The sequence below is a fragment of the Phalacrocorax aristotelis genome, chromosome 6 (genome assembly GCF_949628215.1).
Source record: "Phalacrocorax aristotelis chromosome 6, bGulAri2.1, whole genome shotgun sequence".
Classification (NCBI taxonomy): domain Eukaryota; kingdom Metazoa; phylum Chordata; class Aves; order Suliformes; family Phalacrocoracidae; genus Phalacrocorax; species Phalacrocorax aristotelis.
The window spans coordinates 58,498,745-58,521,379 of NC_134281.1; the positions used below are offsets into that span (position 1 = coordinate 58,498,745).

The following is a 22,635-nucleotide window of genomic DNA, read 5'->3' on the forward strand; positions in this document are numbered from 1 at the left end:
TTTCTTAGCAATGGTTAGGTCTGATAGATACCTGAAGCAATACATCATTACGAATTTGTTTTCAGCATTGTTATTTTTCCACTAGTTTAACTGTGAACCACAGCCAAATGCCAAATGATTTCCTGCTGAGTGCAGTGTGGAGTACAAGCAGGCTGAAACTTTCCTTCTGAGCACAGAGAAAGCACATACCTTATTCACACTTTACACCCACTTAAGGTCCAGTCACAGGGAAGAAGAAAAATTTGGTCTGTTTAGTAACAAAGATACCTTTCTAGGCCTCCATGAGAAAACAAAGCTTTTGGCAGATTTGGCCATACTTTCCTTTTAATCTCCGTTTTGATGTCCTGCTTCTGTTTGAGAAGCTTGAAGATGAGATTATTTTCATTAAGGTTTTCTTTTTTTTTTTTTAAAGCAAATTTCTTGCCTGGGTCTGAGACCTGAATTAATTCTTCCCAATCTTGCCGAGACAACCATCTGTGTTCGCTGGCAGCCCAGTGTGGAAGCGGAGCAATATCCCCACACACACCCCATCAGCCAGCACCGATGTGCTGACCTTGGTAGTCCCGCGCACTCAGGATGGCAGGAGTCCACTTCTAAGCTGGGCAATGCTCTCTGCTGGCTGCTAGTGGTTGACTTAAGAGTTAAACAAGAAAAACCAACCAGCCTGAAATGACCGGATGGAGAAACTGTCTTTAATGCTCTTTATGTGTCAAAGAGGAGGAATGAGGCTTCTCGTATCTTATGATGAACCTTATGTTAGAGGAAGATTTTGTTCTATAGCAAGGACCTGCCTTTCCTTTGACGCTTTCAGCATGCAGCGTTCCGGGTGGAGCAGCAGAAGTTGGCTGTTGCTGGGGCTGTCACTGTTGTGAGCACAGCAGCGAAATGCTGAGTGTGGGTACCTCTGTTTTGCCCTCGTACTGCTCCGGTATGGCACGTCTCTGCACTGTGCACACTCTAAGCGCTAGTGGCTGTAGGAATAGTCTATGCAACTGCCTGCTGATGCGAAGCAGGGGATACCTTTGCTTCTCGGCTGGCTCCAGCTGCACGGGGATGCAAAGGAATTTCCTCATCCTCCATCTGCTGCTTAGCAAAGTTCACAAAAACCTGTGTGAGGAAAGCAGAAAACGTCACCGTCTCATCAAGTGAGACGAGTTAGTGGAACGTCTCCGTACATTTGCATCCTCTTGGCCTCTCTGCAGGGAAGAGGCAGAAAGGGGAATTTCTTCTTTTTTTTGATAAACTTCCTTGCAACTTCCCTCCTTTGGATGCACTGACTTGCAACTAAAATCCTATTTTTCCTTAAGCAGGAGATGGGTTCAGCAAGGTTTGTGTGACTTGCATGAGTTTGGTTGGGATGGGGAAGAGGAGACAGAACGTTTTAGTAGGAAGCTGTAGGGCAGCCAGGAATGTCCCTCTAGCATTGCCATCAAAGGCAGCTTTGCATATGTGGACCCTTGGCTGCGCAGGAAAGCAGGCAGATGGGGCTGATACCCTCTAGCAAGTGGGTGTTGCCAACAGTCCCAACGGACTTCCCAGGTTTTGTGTGTCTGATTGCTCCTGTATAAAAGTGCATGACAGAGGCATATAACCATTTAACTAGATATCACCATATCGCTGACACAACAGAGTCCAAATCTCTTATTTAAAATAAAATGTCATTCCCAGCCCAGCAAGTCTCGCTCTGAATCGCTGACCTCACTCGGGCTGCTGCTCCTGAAGGAATGGGTTGTGTGAATTCTGTCACCTGGGAAACACTGTCTTACCAGCTCTCAAACAGCACCTGCTTGTGCAGGGACTGAGTTACAGGTTTCATATGCGATCCACCCTCTTTGATGAGGTGCCTGGGAATCTTGCCTGAGAAAGAGGGACGAGATAATTTCTCTACTCTGAACGGTCTGGTCCTTTAGCTGTTTGGATACATCCGCACTGCATTGCCTAATTCTCACCAGACAGGCTTTCTCGTGGATGCTTTTATTTTTCACTCACCTGATCTAAAGTTGTTTGAGACACAGAATATTCTTCAATATGCAAGTTTTCCTTATTGGAGATTATTAACCGAAAAATCTTAGCCAGAGAGGAGGAGCAAATCTGATACTGCAGCATGTTGTAGTGCTTCTCTCTCTGCAAACTCCCTGGGAAGTTTGTGTGTATGAATTGCTCGGCAGGAGTAGGGTCTGGAGGCAGCCCAGACTTCGGAGCTTTGATTTTCAGGGTGACAATGTAGCCATCTCCAAACCTGGGAAGTACATGTGGATTTGGGAATCAGATGAAGAGATGGTTTCATTATTCAGGAAGGAAAGTCATTTTCAGCAGCTACGAAAACACTAACAGTATCTGAAAAGTAAGGCACAAGATCTAGCCTTTTAGAAGCTCTGTCTTTGCCTTGCAGAAGTGGTGTGTAGCGTAACGAGTTGAAATGAGGTCTGCTGACATTGTCTAGGATACTAGAGTCGCACCCAGAAATGGGTCTGTTTAAACAACAGCTCTTCAGGTGGGATTGCTCTATTAAGGACGGTACACGTCACATACACTAAGTTTTCACGTTAAAAAACACCATAAAAATATTCTACTTACTTGTATTTTAGCTGCTGAATTGTGCCCAGGCATTTGAAGGTTCCTTTTACCATGATGGCTAAACGAGTACAGAGGGCTTCACATTCTTCCATGCTTCCAAAACAGAGAACAGGTATTTGAGATAAAAGCCATCAGATGAACTTCAGCTACTCTGGGATTCTGAATTCCAAACTCTTTTTACCTGTGTGAGGTGAGAACCACAGCTCGCCCATCTCTGAGCACGCTGACGATCGAGTCCCACAGGAGGCGCCGGGACTGAGGGTCCATTCCAGTAGTCGGTTCATCCTCAAAGGCAAAGGTTAAGACAATCAGAGTCAGAGAAGCAGGTAACAAAAATAAATTCTATTTAGAACCAAGTCATTGTGTGTTTGGGCTTTAGCAAATAGCTGCTTCCCACTGAAATCTGCGCCTTGAGAAAGCACACGTGCCTTGAGAAGCGTATGAGCGAATGGGTACCGATGGACTTTGTGGCACAAAGCAGGAAGGAAACAAATACAAGAAACCTCAGGTGAGAATATCATGCCATCTGTGTAGGGCACAGCTACAGGGGAGGGAAGGCAGAGACCACAACAACAAAGGCGGTCCCCAGGCTAGGGTCTTAGGTATCAAAAATATAAGCATTTGTGACATCCTATTAAAAAATAATTTAGCACCAAATAGAAATGAATGGAAAGAGTCTCGTGCATCAGCAGTTATATCAAATTGTGTCAAGTTTGGCTCCCATGTTTTGATGGACATCAGAGATGTAGGTCAATATACTGGAGAAACAAAGGAAAGACTCTTATCTCTATAATACCAGCTGTAACACAGAGATGGACACTTCGAATAAAGTCCTTCTGTTCCGGGGCAACAACTCATGTAAGAGGACAGCGAGTTCTGCCCAGGTAACCTTCTTTCTTACATAAACATATAGAACACATATCTCAACCCAAGAAGCTGGTGAAGTCACCCTGATTTACACCAGCTAAGGATCTGTTCCTGCATAAATCAGTTAACCCAGTTCGTAACAAAAAGATTAAAAATAAAATCCTGGGGAGAAAAGAAAATTTCATTCAATATTTTGTCTTGAGAAATTATGAGAAAACATTTTATCTGGCTGTTTACTACGTACAGGCAGCATACATGTAAAGGCACATTAAATGGCACAAGGAACCGTGCTGTTAAAATGTTACTAAAATGTTTCTTTTCAGCCTTCAAATTAAGGTGGTACAGTATAACCTAAATAAAGATTTTTTTTGTAGTAATTGCATTTAGAATTTCCCTTGAGATACGCAATTGTCTGATAACTTACGTTACTTGATGGGAACTACATTTCAGCATTTGTATAGTTTAGTCTAAATTTGTATAATTTATTCCAAAGATATTACAGGCTGCAAAAGGGAGGTTATCCTCCTCTGTTCTGCAGGATAAAGCGGCCAGGTATATGTCATGAGATCATTTACATGAGCAGTTATACTCTGACAAGGAAAGGCAGACTGAAACCCAACGCAGATTTAAATTCAGATTTGCCTGGATTATAGATTTTATCTCAAACCATTCTTTGTTGAAGATCTTTCTTTCATAATCACTTGGGGCCCACTGAAAACATAGTTATGCATCCTAGTCTATCCCTGAAATTAAAGAACTCAAAATTACCCTGAAGTAGGTGTAAGTTGAGGGCAGAAAGGAGCTTGCAAGGACTGTCATAAATATACTCGTGCTACGAGATGTTGTCTGACCTGTCACAGAGCTCTGTTGCCATGGCACTTACCAGCAAGACGAGCGGCGGGCAGCCTATCAGCGCAATGGCAGTGGAGAGCTTGCGCTTGTTGCCGCCGCTGTAGGTCCCAGCCAGGTGGTCTGCGTACAGGGGAAGTCCCAGCTTCTGGATGCCCCACTCGGCAACCTACGAGAGAGACCGTCTTTTTCACAGAGCAGCTAACGCATACCAGACAGGACTGCTGATACATCCCTCTTCTGGCTGAGACCTGGCAGTCCCCTGGGCTTTAGCACACTGATCAGGGGAGTCCAAAAAATTTATGATGATGAGGGGAATCCTAACTACTTGAAGGAAAGCCATAAGCCAGCCTCAGCTGTAGAATTCCTATCTGTGCAAGAATTTAAATTATTTTCTTCTGGAATCTTCTACATGTTTTCTTTCCTATATATAAACGACTTTAAAGACAAGAACAAGACAGTGACCAGTGCAGTTCTGAGTCACAGCAATTGCATCTTGAGCCTTTCATGGTTGGGACCACAGTTTTGCAAGTGCCGTTATTGCCATTTAGTAGCGCAGCCTTGCGCTTAACTGTCCAAATGACAGAAACCACTCCCAGGACTTCAACACACAGAATGCCAAGCCCGCTTTGGAAATTCTGGCCCTTGGCACATTACGAACCCAGTTAATCGTCACAAATATCCACTGTCACTCTAAGTCAAAAGCAAGAATGCTTTACCCTCTTGATGTCCTCTGCTGGAACCCCCCGCAGGCGTGCATATAAGTAGAGGTGTTCTCGTCCTGTGAGCAGGTCATCAATGGCATCAAACTGAGGGCAGTATCCCATGCTTTGATGGACGTTAGAAATGTGGGTCAATATACTGGAAAAACAAAGGAAAGAATCTTATCTCTATAATTCTAGGTGTGGGACAGGGATGGATGCTTCGAATAAAATCAATCTTTTCTGGGGCAACCACTTTTGTAAGAGGAAAATGAACTCCTCCTGATACAACATCCTGCTAAAATATCTGTCTGTACAGAATAGCAAGGAGTATATTCTCATCTAAGTCAGCTCAGTCCTGGTTAAGAGTGTAAGCCCATTTCCCCTCATCCATTTTCCTGTGTAAGTACAGGCTAACTTAATATGAAGTTCTCTGAATGGCCACTCAGATCATATTTTTTGCAAATGGTGTTTATTTCTAGAAGAAAAAAAAACCCAGTCACTTTCACCTCAGAGTGTGGTCACTGGGAACAGACAGGTGAGAGACAAGGCTACTGCGTTGTTGGTAGTAACAGCAGAAGTACAGAATCACAGAACGGTTGGGGTTGGAAGGGGCCCCTGGAGGTCACCTTGCCCACCCACGCTGCTCAAGCAGGGTCACCTAGAGCAGGGTGCCCAGGATGACGTCCTGGCAACAAAACAGCTATTGTTCAATTCACATCAATGGGCAAAGCATCAAATCCCAACTACACCTACCAAATGAAGACACACAACCTGGAGCTAAACTAGCATAAGCGAATACCAGATCACGCTGCATTAACTTATGACATTATGCCAGCACTGTGTAAACAAAGATGCTAGAAACAGCCAGAGAAAAGTCCCAAAGCTCAGCTCAAAGTACCCTGTCGGACTGGTTGTCTTATGTTTGTGAGCTCTTCCCATTCGATCCGACTAGGAACGTTGGGAGCCTTGTCCCACTGTTGGCATTCCTGTAACTTAGCCACAGGCTTTACAACACAGAGTGTTAAAAGCATAAAGTGCCAGTATGTGTGAGCTGTGGTCTCTCTCAGTGCCACAAAACTGGAAAAGAGCTGCTGGGTCACAAAGCCTATAATCTGGGCAGTTCTACCCCAGTAAATGGACTGTCACAGGGTTTTTTTAAGGTACTTGCCTATTGCCGGCCACTACAGCATCTCCAGATGTCACATCAGTATCTCCAGTCAGCATTTTGAACGTTGTTGTTTTGCCAGCGCCATTCACTCCCAAAAGACCAAAGCACTAAATTACAAAATTTATCACATTCTTTAGTATTTCCAACTTGCAAATCAGCAGGGGCGCGCAATCTGAACTCACCCACGGAATGTAATCTGGTGCTATTGAACAACGTACCTCTCCAGGACGGATGCCCACACAGAGTCTGTCCACTGCAGGCTTGCGCCTACCTGCATAAATCTAAATTGACAGGGGGGGAAAAAAAAAGAAAAATCCTATTTGAAGACATCTACAGCAAAGAAAGTCTTCTGAATTTTTTAGTTTAATGTTATTGGGATGAGGCAACTTTAGAAACAAGACAGGAGTAAATAAAACAAAAGACTAAGCATTCTACAAAGTCAGACATTTAGTTACATTAAATAAATTCATAATGACCCCTAAAATTACCAAATTTTCTGCATGCAGCCTTTTACTTCATATCTTCAGCACGCTATGCTGGGACAAGGTATCTCGGACATATCAAACCACAGTGGAACAATCCAGCAAGATAGTCTGAAGAATGATATTCCAGTTCTCTATTCATGGGATCCCAGCAATGTGTGTACTTTTTGTATTTCTGTAGCTCAAGTTTGTATGTGGTCTGACAGCATAACTCAGACACCTTCAATGTCTGGAAAGACAATAATTAGCAATAACTGTAGCCCTCAATGTGAAAGGAACCACATGGTTAACTTGAGACTGAAACTTGCCTATGGAAAACCAGCATTGCAGAAGAAAAGACTAGTAGTAGAAATGGGCACTCAAAAGACAACAGTCGTGTCAGACAATGTGAGGTCAAAACAAAAATCCCTTAAGTGGGGAGGGTTGCCCTGGTCTTGCTGGACTTCCCTGTGGTTTGATTTCTAATCAAAGGAAATAGCCAAATAACATGTCAAGCCTTGACTTCCAAAACATTTGCTATTTTCTAAGGCACAAGGTTGATCTTGAAAAGAATACCGTCTGAATCCACAGCTGAAATACATTTTGAAAGAATAAACTTACACTAGACTCATTTGTTTCATTCTTCTCAAAATATTACCTTGGTCAGTTCTTGTAATTCTAAGATATCTCTTTTGTTCCCTCCATTCATAATTCTTTTTCTTTCTTCTGCAACGTCCTCATCTTCCCCAATAATAGGTGACGTGGAAGTCTCAGCAAACCTGGAAAAGCCCAAGAGATTGATTGCAGAAACAATGAGTTGCCCTGGGTACAATTAGAGTAACAGTGTGAAACAACGGCGAATCAATTGCCAAAAACGTGGCTGGTGGAATCAGTGGGATTGAAACTTAACGTGACGCTGGCTGGAGCATTCATGCTGTTGGGAGAATCCCTGTCCTTTGAAAGTTCATCGCTAAATACTAAAAAGGGAGGAAAAGGTTTGCTCAAAAGAGCACGCCTTGTCAGTCACTGATATAACATAACCTGCCCCTCAGCCACAGCTTTTGCTATATGGCTGCTCTTTGGTAGCTAAGGATAGTCCTTCTACAGATCTTTGAGTCCCTGTAAGACAATAGTTTCATAATTGCACCAATTAGTACTCTGGTTGGTGATCTCGAGCTGGGGTGAGCGACCCACTCACACCTGGAAGGTACCTGCTTTCACTGAGGCAGGGGCACATCTGCAAAGCTTGCACAGTGTCCAGGCTGCAACTGCCCCGTGCAACGGACTAGAATTCCTGTCTTGGGATGTCAGGCTAGTACCTCATGCCAGTACTGAGGACATGACAAACTTTCCAAGTAATTTTATAATCTCACCATCACAATGTCTTAATCTAAAAAAAATTTACTTTGAAGTCTTAATTCAAGAAAACTCATTTCTTTAATAATATATTCTTAAATCCTGTTAAGGTAATGTACATTTGTACATGCTTTCTTGAACCAGCATATCAACAAATTAAGATGAAATTGGGTAAGCAAACAGAAAAAAAAAAGGTGAAAATTTCAGAGAAAAAGAAAAAAGAGGGACAGAGAACAACAAAGACACTCACCCTCTTAACAAAGGAACATTAATACAAGCCTTCAGACATACCATCTTGTGGAGAACAGACGGTGCTGCATAAGGAGATTCAGAATGAAGAATGCAACGCCTTGGACGGCCATGGCAACCAGGTTCTTTCCAACAAAGTCCCACTGAAAAGGATTGGAAACATGCTCCTCACCTTTGGAGAAAGAGCACCAGAAAGCAGGGTGAAACACTGCTGAAACAAAACTCTGCTCCTCAGAACAAATGGCATAATCATAATGGTTTAGGATGAAAATCTGTACTTTATTTGGTCATGATCAGGCAATGTCTCAATTTTCCAGCGTCTTATAAAGATTCTTAAGAAAATACACTTAAAGCTCAGCTCCTGCATGGAAGCAAAAATTAATATAAGCTCTCTGAGTAGGCACTAATTTGGATATCATAACATGAAATTTGCATGGATTATGTGGAAGACATACATGGTTTTTATAAAAACAGATGAGTTCTGCTACATGACTATTCTTTCAACAAAAAGTTGTTTGATATAAAGAGAGCCACATCCCAAGCGGATGCATCTGAAGAACAGCAGCCACTTCATGCATTAACACGAGGACTGCTGAACTATTCAAATTAAATGAAATAATATATCCTACTGTAATGATCTAAGGGCTTCACAACAAATGATAAAAAGACACCAGAGTGTCTGAACAAATGGCTTCATTTCCAAGAGAGACTACTGGTTAGGCCGTAGAGTTCTGGCAGCCGTTTCAGAAGCTGCAATTCCTTCGGAGAGGTGGAACTTTCATAGTCCTCATCCACCTGGTGATGTGAAAGGGGAGAATTTCAGAAACAGCCACTAATTTTTCAAGATAACACTTCCAACTGTCTCATCCAAGGTCAGGATATGTAAGACCAATATAACTCGTTGCTTATCGGCTCTTACTTACCAAACCTGGCATATACTTCAGTCACGGCTTGGTTCATGGCCAAGTCAATGAGTCCACGGCCCAGGCAAAAATGTGGGAAGACAATCAGCACATTTTTCAATGCTTTATTAAACTTCAGCAAAGACTATAAGAAAGAGAAACAACATAATGAAACCAGACTTCTTTAAGAAAACATAGCAACATGACTGAAAAGTTGTTTGTCATGTCAGAGAAGCTGGATGTTCTGTGTTCTTACAAGAGACAAAACAAGAGTATTTATCAAGCTACACCCAAAGCATCTGCAACCTGGAACAGAGCACAGCAGAATGCTGGCATACGCTGCACCGGCCACGGTGCTTCTGAAAAACTGTCAATGGGGAGAGAAATTAATCTTTGTAATGAAGTATTTTGCTACCTAGCATAGGTAACGTGTAATTCTGGTGTCAGCTATTATAAACAGCAACTGTAAGCAACAAGGAAGAGTGGTATATTTCTGTCGTAACATCCTTATTTACAGCTGGAATACAATGTTGGAATACGGCTGGAATATTTCCATAATCAGGACTGCCACACCATTGAAAAGTACCAGTGTCTGGCCATAACTACACAGCAGGCTTTGGTGCAACATGGAGACACCCAAAAGAGTGTAAGTGCCAGTACCAGTCTAGGTCCACCACTGCTAAATCCATAGAAAGGCAATTTTCCCTCTAGAGACAGTCTCTCTCCAACAGAGACACATTCTCAAAGATAACAACACTGGCCTGCTGCCCCACCAACTGCCCGGCACTAGATTGAACCCTGGGCATGCCTGAGAATGCAGGAACACTGGGGACAGAAAGTATCATAAAGCTGGCCCTTGAAACCATGAACTGAACCAAGATCTGTTTCTCCTTCCCAGCAAACAACAATGCTTGATCAGCACATGGTGTCTGAAAACACACTACCAGTAGGGACAGCTAACTGGATTGCTGTCAGATGTAGAAAGGGTGTCCGTCTCAGTGGCCAGAGTATCAGCAACTGCAGAGGTGGTGGTAGTGGTGCACACAAGCCAACTGTGTTTCGTAAACTGATCTCTTGGCCTTTCTAAGAAATAATTTTGGCACTCACTATATTCTGTCTATTCTTGTACTTCCTGTCACCTTCCCTGGTGGCATTATAACATTTTTGGGAAATTCTCAAAATGCTGATATAAGCAGAACGTCTCCTCTAACACAATGACTAGCAGGAGTATCTTTCTTTACTTAGTGGTGACTCTATGATTTTCTACCATCTACCTCTTCCCGTACAACCTTGTGCTGCAGAAGCAAGCACGAAGTGCCGTGTGCCCTCCTCCCCAGCTGTGAAGGCACACAGAAGTTTGCTCAAAGGGATGAAGAACACTCAATGGCATCCCATGTGTGTGTAGCCCAAGATATTGATTGTCCTGAGTCCCTCCTCTGGGTTATTCTGCTCACCTGCAGTTACTCAGCAAGTTCCCAGCTCATCTACTGCCAGAAAAAAATGGCAAGGTGGAGGAAGACAGTTGCTGTTAGAGACGGTTATGCTCGGACACCCTTAGCACAGCTCTTTAAAACCAGGTGTCAACAAAAATATTACTTACCGGGTTATTTTCAAATAACTCCAGGATGAACGTGATGGCACTGCTGTTGATCCCCACAAAGAGATTAATACAAGACAAAGCAACATAAGCAGTGCTAGGGACACTGAAGAAAGAAGCGGCAGGGTACATCATGGGAATTACTGCCCATCTGCATGCAAAAGAGAGAAAAACTATGACAATAGCTTCTCAGCATTCTCATGTCAGTTGGCCTAACAAAAACACAAAGCTGAGCTTTCTTCTCATCCCAAGTGGAATGAAATGGTGTAGCCAACCAGAGATGCCACTACAGCATTCTTCCCCCAGACACTAGATAAAAAGTCTTTTCTGCTTAGTCTTTTTTGCTGTTTAAAATGCAAGGCAATAAAAACAGCTAAAATTGAGAAAACATAATGCTAGCAAGGTTATCAGCACCCCAGGTATCCTTGCACATCTCACCAGGTTGTACACCAGGAGGGAGAAACACAGACATGTTAGATAAAGCAAACAGGACGCTCTGCTTTGCTGGATCCTCCTCAGCCTTTGGAACTGTCCAAAGAAATCAAACTCTGCACATTTTGATATTCTTTTCTAACTCCTCTACCATTGTTTTTTTTTTTTTTTACTCCTGATCAGTAGCTTCTTGTGCCATGATTTCTGGGACACAGCAAACACACGTGCGGCAGAACAAGAGGAGCGTGTTCCTCTGGAATACGCTTACAATGCTTAGGAACCCTCAGTCTAACTGGGAAGAATTCAGTACCAACAACCTGAATTGCTTAACAGGACAATACACACACTGTCAGAAATAAAACTTCCCACTGTGACTGGAGCTGGGTGCAAGGGCTAATACATGATTATGAATTTACCTTCTTTTCTGTTTTTTATTTTAAGTAGCAAATTATGAAATTATTATTGAAGTGACTGCCATGTGATTATATTTTTTCTGAAAATTTCGTCTTGGTAGGTGCTTTAAAATATGCAAATACATTTTCAATGCCCATCCACATGGCCATGAATTACTGTATTTGAAAAAAAAAAACAGAGCCACAACAACTTATTAAAGATACCACTATTGCACTTTAAAAATATACAATGAAAAATTAAAACAAATTAACATTCTGATAGCATTTTTAAACATGGGCTATTTTACAGACATTAAATGATAATAATGCTTTGCATTTTGTCAGGATTTTAATTCAAAAACCACAAAACCTTCAGAAAAGTAAAGGTAGTCTGCCCAGAAAAAAACTGTACCCTCTTAGGCTTAGTTTGTGGTATACATAAGAGGATGTGAAAAGCTTAGTTTCTTTCTTTAACCCTAGAAATAGATGTGGCCAATCATTTTGCCTAGACTACATCAGCTGCAGGGCTCTCAGGAATACGATTTTTTAGATGAAGGCCAATTAAATGAGAGAAAGTGAATTTCAGCCAGCCTTATAAAATGCTGTTTTGCCAGTATAAATGCTCATTTGAAGCTAAAAAAAGTGTTGAAGACTCAGTACTCTTTGCCCTTGGGTTGAATGCTGGAAGTTATTTTAGTATTGGCTGTCAATGAGGCAAAAAAACAACCACTAAATTCCTACACAATGTACATATCAGAAAGCAGCAAACCAAACAAATACGCTTTCCTGTAAGGATCACATTTAATGCTCAAAAAAAGTAAGGCAGTGACAAAAAAAAATTTCTCCTCTACAGCATGTGGCCAGACAGAGTGTGTAAATATCCTGGAGCGGGGACAGAATCCAGTTCTAACCTGTACCCACTCAGTTTTATTCTTTAAAGCTGCATTTCGCCAAGTACCAAGCTCAATAACATGAAATCATTTCCATGTGATATACAGGGCCTCACGTGCAGGAAGAACCTTGAACACTCACCCGTACAGAAGCAGCAAGGCAACAAGCACGGGGAGATTAGTCGGAGAAGTGTATGCCTTCTTGTTGAATCCAGCGAATATGACCACCACCATGCCAGCGCTCAGTGCATAATTCACCTGCCACGTCACAGGGTGAAGATCAGTGCGTAAGACCTGAGAAGGTCTGCAAACATATCCAGATCCTACGCATTATTCCAAAAGGATTTTGTACTGAGGAACACTGGAATTTATGAGCTAGACTAGTCACACTCATGCTTTTGGATCAATGGGTCCCTGGCAGCACTCAACATTTTTTTCTGAGACATCTCTTATCAGACTGTTCATCAAAAATACAACATATATTGTTGTTTCTGGAAGCCAATTATTTCATGGTCCTGCAGGCAGGCTGCTCACAGAAGGAGGCTGTGGGTACGCAAGGGAAGTGCAGTTTCTGGTGATGCAAAGGCTGTGTAGGAGGGAAAACCTAGTTACTTGAGCCATGTTCCTGGGAGGAGGCTGAAGCGAGTGTGTTGGCCGCTGCCCTTCTCAATTTCTCTGCTCAGTAGAAGTAGCGCTAGTCTACTGCAATGCACAGAGCTCCCCATGCAGAATGGAAGGTGGCATTTCACAGAACTGCTAACACCAATTAACACCTTTACATCATGCTGTCAGGGGCCACAGCCAAGCAGAATTCCTGTCAAGGAAGCTGCTGGGAGGCTGCTGTGACCAGCAGGGGACAGGAACTCGAAGACCTGCTTCTACTCCCTCATTTACTCAATTAACGCTTTGCTTTACCTTCTCCCGAAAAAGCACCTTCCAAAGCCCAAAGAGTTTGGGTCTTTTCAATTATTTTTTCTTTTTTTTTTTTTTCCCTTTTTAATTATTCTTTTCAGTTCCACAATCATGTTTTTCTTATTGCATAAACCCTTGGCCACTCTCTTTGTCGAGAAGGCATGGCTAGAAAACAAGCCCCTTGCTGTGCCTCCACCAGGCAAAGAATTTGCTCCTTTGTGACTCCTCCCTGAGGAGTAATGGGAGGGTAGCTGAGCCCTGTTTAAGCAAGCCCAGGCCTGTGGTCTAAATCCTTTTGGAACAACACAGTGAACATGACTCAATGACCTAAACCAATACATCTATGCCATTTCAGACACCCTAGAGTATTCTGTCTGGCCTCCAGCTACTGTTTCAGCAGCCTGTGAATCTCCCACTTAGATTTCTTGAATATCTTGAAACACGTTATGGTTCTTCTAGAGGGCAGGAGTGACTAGCATCAGGCGACTGCTATGGTAAGTTGTACTTTATTATACATTCAGCTGTAAGGACTGGAAACCCTAAGATTACAAAAATTTCAGCTTCATTAGTTGAATAATGAGCTGTGCACCCGACTTAATTTCTACATCTGCAATTAGTTAGGAGGTCAGACCCTTAGCAGGCTCTCTGAGAAACAAAGAAATGAATGCTTAGCAATGCTGAGAATCACCTTCACTCAATCCACAGGCTAGTCCCTTGTTCATGCAAACCCAGGAATAATTGCATATGAAATCAGATCAGCAGTTACTCACTATGTCCCACATGAAGTTAGTTAGCCAGTAGATCGCAGGGCTCACACCACTGACAAACTGTAGATGCTTGGCTTTTGTTACACGTTCTTGAATCAGGTATAAAACAAAACTAGCTGGTATAAAGGACATGGCAAAAATCACACAGATGGCAACAACAGCATCCACTGAAGTGGTCAGCCTAAAACAGAGCAGAAGAGGGACTGTGAGCAAGGGAATGGATGCAACACAACACAATATTAGCATTTGGGCACTCTGGAGGGACTTTTAAGATCTAGAAGTAGCAGGGTTATTTTGTAAGTAGAAGACTCTTCCAATTACAAAATGTGCTGGTGTATTCTCCCAGGTTGTGCTGGGGACTGCCGCAAACATTCCCTGATTTTTTACTTGCCTTAATTCTCTGGGACAGTTCAGCTCATGTGTGTCTATATATACACACACATCTCTCAGTTTGACAGCCTTTCCTGCATGGTGTGTCTCAAACTAGACGATCAGGCACAATAGTCGAAGCGCTCTGGTCATATCCCAAAGAAAATGGAATTTTCCACTAAGTAATAACAATGGACCATGTGACCTTTGCAAAACAGAATTGGGCGGACAGAGGAGGGAACTGAGAAAGAGGGAAGCATTTGTTTTACAACTCTATCCTTGAAGAACAACCAAGAGACTGATAGAAGGGAACATCCCGCCTCAGAAGAGCCTAAAGCTGAGTGATAAAGTATGAAGTCAAGGAGAACAACTAATTGGGATGTTTATGCATGTTGATAAGAACTAAAACTAAGTGTCCTTTAGGTGAACTATCCTCATTATAATACTAAAAACCATGCCCATAGGTCAGAAAGCCCCCTACTCAAATTAGCCCCTCACTCTCTGAGCACGCATGGCAAATTTAATGGGAGCTGTGCCTTGAAGATGAAGTGAGAAAGAGTGAAACCAGCGATCAGTGGGGGCGGGGCAGGAATATTACCTGTGATTGACACATTGAACTGTACAAATGCCTTGGATTTTCTGGGTCAGTGTGCTAGCTTTGTGGAGTTACCACCCAGCACCCACCTTTGCACAAATATGAAATGAATAAAATGCCTCCACTGTGTGTACTGTGTGTATTTTGGCCTTTTGCACATCGGGTGAACGATCGTGCTTTTCAGGAACACTCTGTGAGCTGGGAAAAGAAGAACTCAAAGAGACAAGTTGCAGACAGTGAGATGAAGCACAGATCTTGCCTCTGTGCTAAGGCAGAAGTGTTCAGTTTCACTGACTCCTGAACAGAATAGGAGACATGAGTGGGAAGTCATGTCTTATTAGGAGTGGCTTTTTCAAGAAATTATAGCTTTTAGATTCTGGAATACACCAACCCTGCTACATGCCATTGAAAATCTACCGGTGTGCTGTCCTTGGCACTGAGATGGAGGTTGATGACTACTGCCTACCTGTAGTCAATTAAGGTCAATTTCTAAATCCTTTTTTGATTATGACCTCTGTGCTTTTTCACAGGTAGATCTCTTGGCTTTGGAACAGAAGACTTCAGAATCTCTGTGCTTGGGAATCAACAGAAACACGTAACAACGTAAAACCAATGGTCATAGGAGATTCCTATGTGGGATGGGAATGAACTCTTATAGGAATATAATGAGACAGAAGAGAATAGATTGTATATCTAATTCTTGATTGGAATAAAACTTCAGGGAAAGGCCTCCACCGTCTGTCAACCGAACTATTTCTCCTCAGAGTACAAGTACACTGGAGGTGGTAAACTGCCAGGAAAGGGAGGGGTAAAAGCCAGCAGCAGAGCACAGGCAGACTTACACAGTGACTTCAGAGAGTTGCTCCTTAGTGAGGTTCAGAGGGTGGTTTACAGCAATGATTCCATATTTGTCAGGGGCTTGGCCAGTCCGCAGGTTAGCTCTAAGGATTGCATTATTGGCTACGTTAAGGAAACTAACCATAGCATGCCAGCCTTTATTGTTAAACCATACCTAAAAGAGTCAGAAAGCACAGATTCATTTAAGAAGCCTTCACTAATAACCCAGAGCTGCAGGAGAAAACTTGGCTGCCCTTCATCTGCTTCGGTGGGCATTGGCAGCGGGGAAGGATCGAGTACCGGGAATTCGTAGCTCCTTCGCACAGTCCAGCAGGAGGAGCTCGCACGCTATCACAGTCACAAAAGGTAGGGGTTGGGAGGGCCCTCTGGAGCTCACCCCGTCCCACCTCCTGCTTGAGCAGGCACACCCAGAGCAGGGGGCACAGGACTGCGTCCAGGCGGGGGGTGAATGTCTCCAGGGAAGGGACCCCACAGCCTCTCTGGGCAGCCTGTGCCCCTGCTCTGGCACCCGCACAGGGAAGGGGTTTGTCCTCATGTTCAGGTGGAACTTCCCGTGTTCCAGCTTGTGCCCATCCCCCCTTGGCCTGGCGTTGGGCACCACTGAAAAGAGCCCGGACCCATCGTCCTGACACCCACCCTTCAGATATTTCTAAGCATTGATGAGATTCCCCCCTCAGCCTTCTCCTCTCCAGGCTGAACAAACGCCAAACTATTCTTTAAAAAGGGTTGGACAACGACTGCCAAGTGATTTTACAGAAGCACATTTTAAAATTTATCAGAATGTGTCCTACTCAGAAGTATTTAGGACAGCAAGAACTACTAAGAACACAGTTTTAAAAAATCTCACATTAGAAATAACTTTGCATTAACACTGTAGCCCATATTACTTGTAATCAGTATAGTATTATACCATATAGCTCTCCTTGCATCTTGAGAATGCCACTAGCACTATTCTCACAATCTGAAGTCTATGTCAAGAAAGACTGTGAGTTAGCAGACTACGTCCAGCAAATACCTTAATATTGTCTTCAGTTTCCATGTATTTAAGGAAATTAGACATTTCTTTAGCAGAAGCCAGTGAAGCTTGTCCCTAAAATAGAAGAGGCTAAAGATCAGTTGTCTGGGTGGAATCCGATGCTGCAGGTTTTCAGCTTTGTAACAATTCTTTAGTAAACGGACAAAAAACCCATAAAAATCTTGCTTACTCCTGTCACATTCATCATTCGGCCAAGATCACTTAAAAAATCGACAACTTGATCTCCAGAAACATGAAGGACTGGGAGCCTTCCTCCTATAGAAATTCCTCCATACCTAACAAAGAGAACAGTATCATCAGTCACTTGTTCCACAGACCCAAAACTCTGTACATAGATGGAAATACTAAAAATCCACTTAATATAAAAGTTTAATTTCTATACATCATATAATTAATGTATAACAATCTCCACTCTTTTTTGAACAAGTTGTATTAAATCTTTACAGGGCTTACAAATAATAGAAGTTCTGCCAGTTTCCAAGGGGTTCATGCCAAGATCCTGAGAAAATTATTGTTTAGGTAGAAGATTTGGAGAAAAGAGTTATTTCTACAGTGTAAAATCTTTAAATCAAGATAATCGACATTCAACTGTGTGGACAGCACAGAGGACTGAGGATGGCATGGACCTCAGTTAAAATTTTTGTTGCCCTGAGAGGAGCAGGTATCCACCGATGCTGGTGCCAGCCAATACTCCATAATGACAAATACTATTGCATGAGATGAACCAAAGACTAATCCCATAGAAAGTCATGTTTCCACAGGAACAAGCAGATATTCCATGAAGGAAGCCAGTCACCCATCTGCTACCTTTGAACTGAATTCCTACTGCTAATGAAAAGCTACATAAGTATGTTCTCCAGGCTAATAAGTCATCTTTCTAAGCTTAGCATCTGCAGTGCAGACATCACACTGGGGTTAGCTGATGCCTCTACCTAAGTGTGGAGCACTCGTGGGATCTGTTTTGTAACTACCGCACATGTTCAGAGCGGGGATGAGGAGTTGTGGTTCTTACTTCTGTGTTAGGTAGCTGGTGTCTAGGTTTCATCTTACCCAGGTACTTTTTTTGGAGGATTCATATTTTTTCTGTTGCACTTTGAAAGAGCTGCATCAGGACAGTATTGCAGCATAGTGCAGTATTGTATTGTAACTTCCCATCACTCAGATCCCATTAGTCTGACTCTTGCAAGTAATAAAACTGTGATAGTTGCATTGTGCGCCCCCGGCTTTCATCCTTGTGGGGGTAGACCAAACAAACATAACCCCTTGTCTTTATAAATCCCTTGCTGATCCCTAACCTATTTCCCACTGAAGTAATCTCTTTGTTCCATACTATCCGCCACAATTCCCCTTGTCCTTTCAGAGGAACATTGTGAGGCTCCATGGTTAAATAGAAATTCATTGTTCTTTTATTTACCACCATAATCTGTGAATTGGTTTCTTACCTTTGCTCATTGACCCAGTATTTGCTCTTCAAGCTGAAACAGACAAAGAGAATCCTGTCTCAATCCGCTGAACCAGAGTCAACGGTATTGTCAGGCTTAAATGGAAATCAAAGGTGAATTCCTATGCTTTGCAGATCTCCAGTTTTCCCCAGACAGCTTTTTTCGGTGTTTATGTTTTTTTGCTTGTTTTATTGTTGTTTTTGTTTTATTCACTTTCTTTTTTCATTGCTGCTGATTACTTTGAGTTGTGGGGCTGTCAGGACTTTTGCTATTCCCTGCAGTGGGTTTTGGGTTTTTTTTTTTGTTTTGTTTTCTGACATGATTCATCTCCAGCTCATACAGAGATAAGCAAGATTTCTAAAGTGACACATACTGGCTCTATCCTCAGTTGATAATGAAGTGATTTTAGAAGATATATCAGCAATTATGACATGTACTAAGAGGAATCAGTAAAAGGCAGCCAGCACATAGCTAATATAACGGGAATGTCAAGAGCTCTGCTGGAAACTGAAAAGGTAGGAAGGCCTGAATCAGCAATAGGCCGCGGACACTGCGCAGCCAATTACCATGCATGGCACTCATGCAAGCCGAGAAGCTATCAGTAGGATAGATGTAGCTATGTAACATTGTCCTTTGGCTCTCTAGCACTTCTGGGAAGCAAGTGATAATTAACTCAGGCAGATGGGCGTGCTGGTGTGGCTACAAACCAGTATCTCTGCAAGGCAGTTCACCATGCTGTGCAGAGGAGTTTTCTCACCATTGATACAATTACCATTAACAGGGCATTCTGTCAACACTGTAACTTATAAAGGAGTACCCGATTATACTAATAGGTATAATTAAAACAATTTAACTCCCCTAAAACGAGCATCTCCTATTCTTACATCAGGAATATGCATATGATGCTCAAGTCTATGCAATACTGTGGCACATCAGGTGCTATGTTATTATTAAACAAGAATTTCATGGCCAGGTACAAAATACTGCCTGTGAAAAACAAAGATTGATTCATCCGTACCTCCCTTTTATCAAACTGGGATACGTTTTCACCAGAAAATCTGAAATATTCCTGTGGGTCAGATCTTGAAGGATTTCTGTGCTGTGCTGCACTCTCTGGAAAGAAAAGAAAACCTGATCAATCACAGTAAACATTACAGTCTCTAAAGCTATTACGTAAGTGTTTGTCAGGAAAACAGCAAAAGTAGCTTCGGGTCAGAGGAATTGCTTGGGTTCACAGTAACACTGAAATGAGAGTAGGTCATTTATTTTCTAGTCCAAACATGCTTACTTTCCTAAGATTTCAGAAGGAATCACGAAATCACAGAAGTTTGTGATGCTTGACAAAACAGTTGCACTTCACTCAAACTTGACCCACGTTATTTGTGACAAAGGCCAGGGTTGCTCAAGGCTCTTTCTTTACTGTGAAAGAAGGAAGTTTTTCAACTCTGTTGAGGTGAAGTTGATTTAGCAAGCTGAAGTAAAAGTTAATGTGAAAACTTCACCTTCACTAGCATGTTAAATACTGTGAACAAATATTACGCTTTTTTTGTAACTAAAATGATGCCACATGATGCCTTAGTGAGTCTTTTGCAAATACAGGGTCACTGTGAAACACAAGACCTCAAACTTGCTGAGTTTATCCCAAGGTAGAATACATTTAAAAGGACCCTGGGCAGTTTCAGAGGGCAAAGCTTGCAAACTGAAATGGCCTAGTATGACCTAGAAAGTCAGTCTAGTGAACTTTCCAGAGGTTCCTACGTTTGTCCACGGAGAGGCAGTGCTGGATGACACAGAAGACACATTACAGATGTCTAGCAGATCCTAGACAAGACACAGGAAGACTGGTAGCATCCTCGTAGTGCCCTTGTTAAATGAGCTGTCTATGCTCAGGGATACGTCATAATTGTTTACATACTGTTGCTTGCCTGGAGACTCAAATGTGAACTATTTCTTCCTGACAAATTAGACAAAATTATCATATCCTGCAAAATTATCAGGATAATGTAATAAATACATTTCCTTTAGAGGACTAGAATCCCCACAAACAATTAAAAAAATAATTTTGCATCCTACTCGGATTTGAAGTTTTAGACTAAATTTCCCTCTCAAATAGACTAGCATGCAATTAGCAAAATTCAACTTTGGCTGTCAGTTGGACAGGGATTACTTGGAAATCAGAAATCACTTGGGATGCTATGAATAATGTCAGCATATAACCTCTTTAGTAATGTCTTTTTTTTTTTTTGCTTTGCAGACAGGAATTCTACAGATATTTAAAACAACCTTGCTTTGTTTTGTGAATACTGATAGAGAAACCAAAGCAAGCTGAATCAGTATATATAGAGATCGTGTCATGGATTTGGATTCAGAATTTGATTAAGCTTGTGACATTAGTGTTAAAACTAGAATTATTATAGTCCTTTGGGTAATGAGTGCAGTCTGGCAAGCAGGAATATGAAAGTTGAACTATATGCATACTGAGACATTAAATTAGCAAGCTATTATTCTGAGAGTGGCTGCAGTTCTGTTTTCTTTCACTTGTTAGAAAAACATTAAGAGAATGTAAACACTCACAGGCTATAATTTTTCTTTGCTTTTCAAAAGAGCAAGCGCATTTTATAAAGGGCACTAGTAAGATTATTCATTGATACAAACAGGTGGGAATGTAGCTCTCATCTCTTTTCCATACAGCATCAGTGGCTACTAAATTACTCATCTACATGTACATACATACAAACATTCGTTTTGCTAGCTTAGACCTTTCTTTCTAGAAATGGAACCAAAAGTAAAAAAATAATTATCTGGGGCTGACACAATATTATTTTTTTAATTTTTAATGAGATGACCCCACTCCATGATTTTCAAAATCATTACTTTTTTTTTTTCTTCCTTTCTCCCTTCTCCTTCCTTCCCTTCCCTTCTTTAAAGAAGGCGATCTTCTAATTAGAATCGTTCTTTGAGGCAAAAAGAATTTAAGTTTTTTTAAACAATTATTTGATAAATTGTTGAAATTTGAGATTTTTTTCTATTTGAAAAGCTTGCAACTTGGATGAAAATAGTAAGCAAATTTCATTTAAATGTGCAAGCTTTTCCAAAACTCTGAAACTGAATTCCAAATTCCAGCAATTCTTGCTCCCTTAAAAAACCGTACTCAATCCACGTATATTGGCATGGCAAAGTACTTGCACACTAGCCCCTTTTCCAGCACTTGCTATGAAACTTTTCTACAAAGATCTATGGCACAGGGACACTACCTGTGGTGGTGGAAGGCCTCCTGCGCCTGCAGGGCATTCTGGCAGCATGGTGAGTTTCTTGTGAGAGCTGCACTTGCAGGAAGGTGAAGGATTCTCAGGGCTCCACTTTTCGCTCAGCAGGAGGCTGCTTATGTTAGGATGAACAGCAGGTGTGTTCCAGGCAGTTGATGTATTATTGCATGGGAAGTTCCTGTGTAGAGGAACAGAGCCTTTAAGCTGTGCAGAGATAGAGTTCATGAGAACTCACAAATCCACAAAATCACAGTGCTCTCAGCAGACATTCCCCTCTCAGCCCTTATCCTTATTCTGCGAGTTATGAATAATAAGAACATTTTACAGTACTTTGTAAACATGGATAAATATAATCTCCCCCCACATCTCTGCCAAGCTTATTGTCTTCAGCTTGCAGATAGGACACTGAAGGAACTGACCCATCAGTACACATGAAATCTGCAGCGGACGTATCTTTGTGAAGAAACTATCCTTTTCCTTGCTCATGCAGTGTATTTCCTCTCTATTTTTTAAAGTTTCTTCTTTGTTCCTGCTGTACCAGGCAGAGGAGGGGAAGAGGAAGAGAGAAGAGGGGGCGGTCAGAAGAATCAAATTGCTGGATATCACAGCTGGGAGAGAGGCAGGAGAAAAGCAAAGCATAGCATGCCGGTGACCCATGCCTCCAAAGCAGAGCTCACAGGCAGGGTAAGTGGGTTAAAGTAAGAGCTCTACTAACATTATCCTCCAGAGTGAGAATAGCTTCAAATCACAGAGGCTGTCCTATTGCTACTTCACAGCCTGAACAATTGGTGAAGCTATTGCTTCCAAACACACTAGTGGGAGCAGAAGGAACCTGAGGGGACTCACACGTGGAAAGTGCCAGGGAAGCTGTGAAGATTTGGGTCTGAGCCCACTGGCCTACTGACATGCATTTCAAGGTTGCTTAATTCTCAGTATAAGGCTACAT

General features: G+C 42.2%; 1 protein-coding gene across 1 annotated transcript in view; it reads right to left on the minus strand.

Annotated features, from left to right (window-relative positions):
* Positions 1-391: 391 nt before the first annotated feature.
* Positions 392-22,635, minus strand: part of ABCA4 (ATP binding cassette subfamily A member 4) — a 76,436-nt gene continuing 54,192 nt past the window's right edge. The window contains exons 30-49 of the mRNA XM_075095520.1: positions 21,678-21,867; positions 19,442-19,536; positions 18,424-18,456; positions 17,151-17,256; positions 16,961-17,035; positions 15,930-16,099; positions 14,127-14,304; positions 12,587-12,702; positions 10,734-10,881; positions 9,155-9,278; positions 8,274-8,403; positions 7,285-7,405; positions 6,384-6,446; positions 6,166-6,272; positions 5,013-5,154; positions 4,328-4,462; positions 2,759-2,862; positions 2,578-2,670; positions 1,990-2,239; positions 392-1,107 (exon numbers count right to left, since the gene is read on the minus strand). Of these exons, the coding sequence (XP_074951621.1) occupies positions 985-1,107; positions 1,990-2,239; positions 2,578-2,670; positions 2,759-2,862; positions 4,328-4,462; positions 5,013-5,154; positions 6,166-6,272; positions 6,384-6,446; positions 7,285-7,405; positions 8,274-8,403; positions 9,155-9,278; positions 10,734-10,881; positions 12,587-12,702; positions 14,127-14,304; positions 15,930-16,099; positions 16,961-17,035; positions 17,151-17,256; positions 18,424-18,456; positions 19,442-19,536; positions 21,678-21,867 (2,503 nt within the window). The 3' untranslated portion in view covers positions 392-984. The remainder of the gene's footprint in view (positions 1,108-1,989; positions 2,240-2,577; positions 2,671-2,758; positions 2,863-4,327; positions 4,463-5,012; positions 5,155-6,165; positions 6,273-6,383; positions 6,447-7,284; positions 7,406-8,273; positions 8,404-9,154; positions 9,279-10,733; positions 10,882-12,586; positions 12,703-14,126; positions 14,305-15,929; positions 16,100-16,960; positions 17,036-17,150; positions 17,257-18,423; positions 18,457-19,441; positions 19,537-21,677; positions 21,868-22,635) is intronic.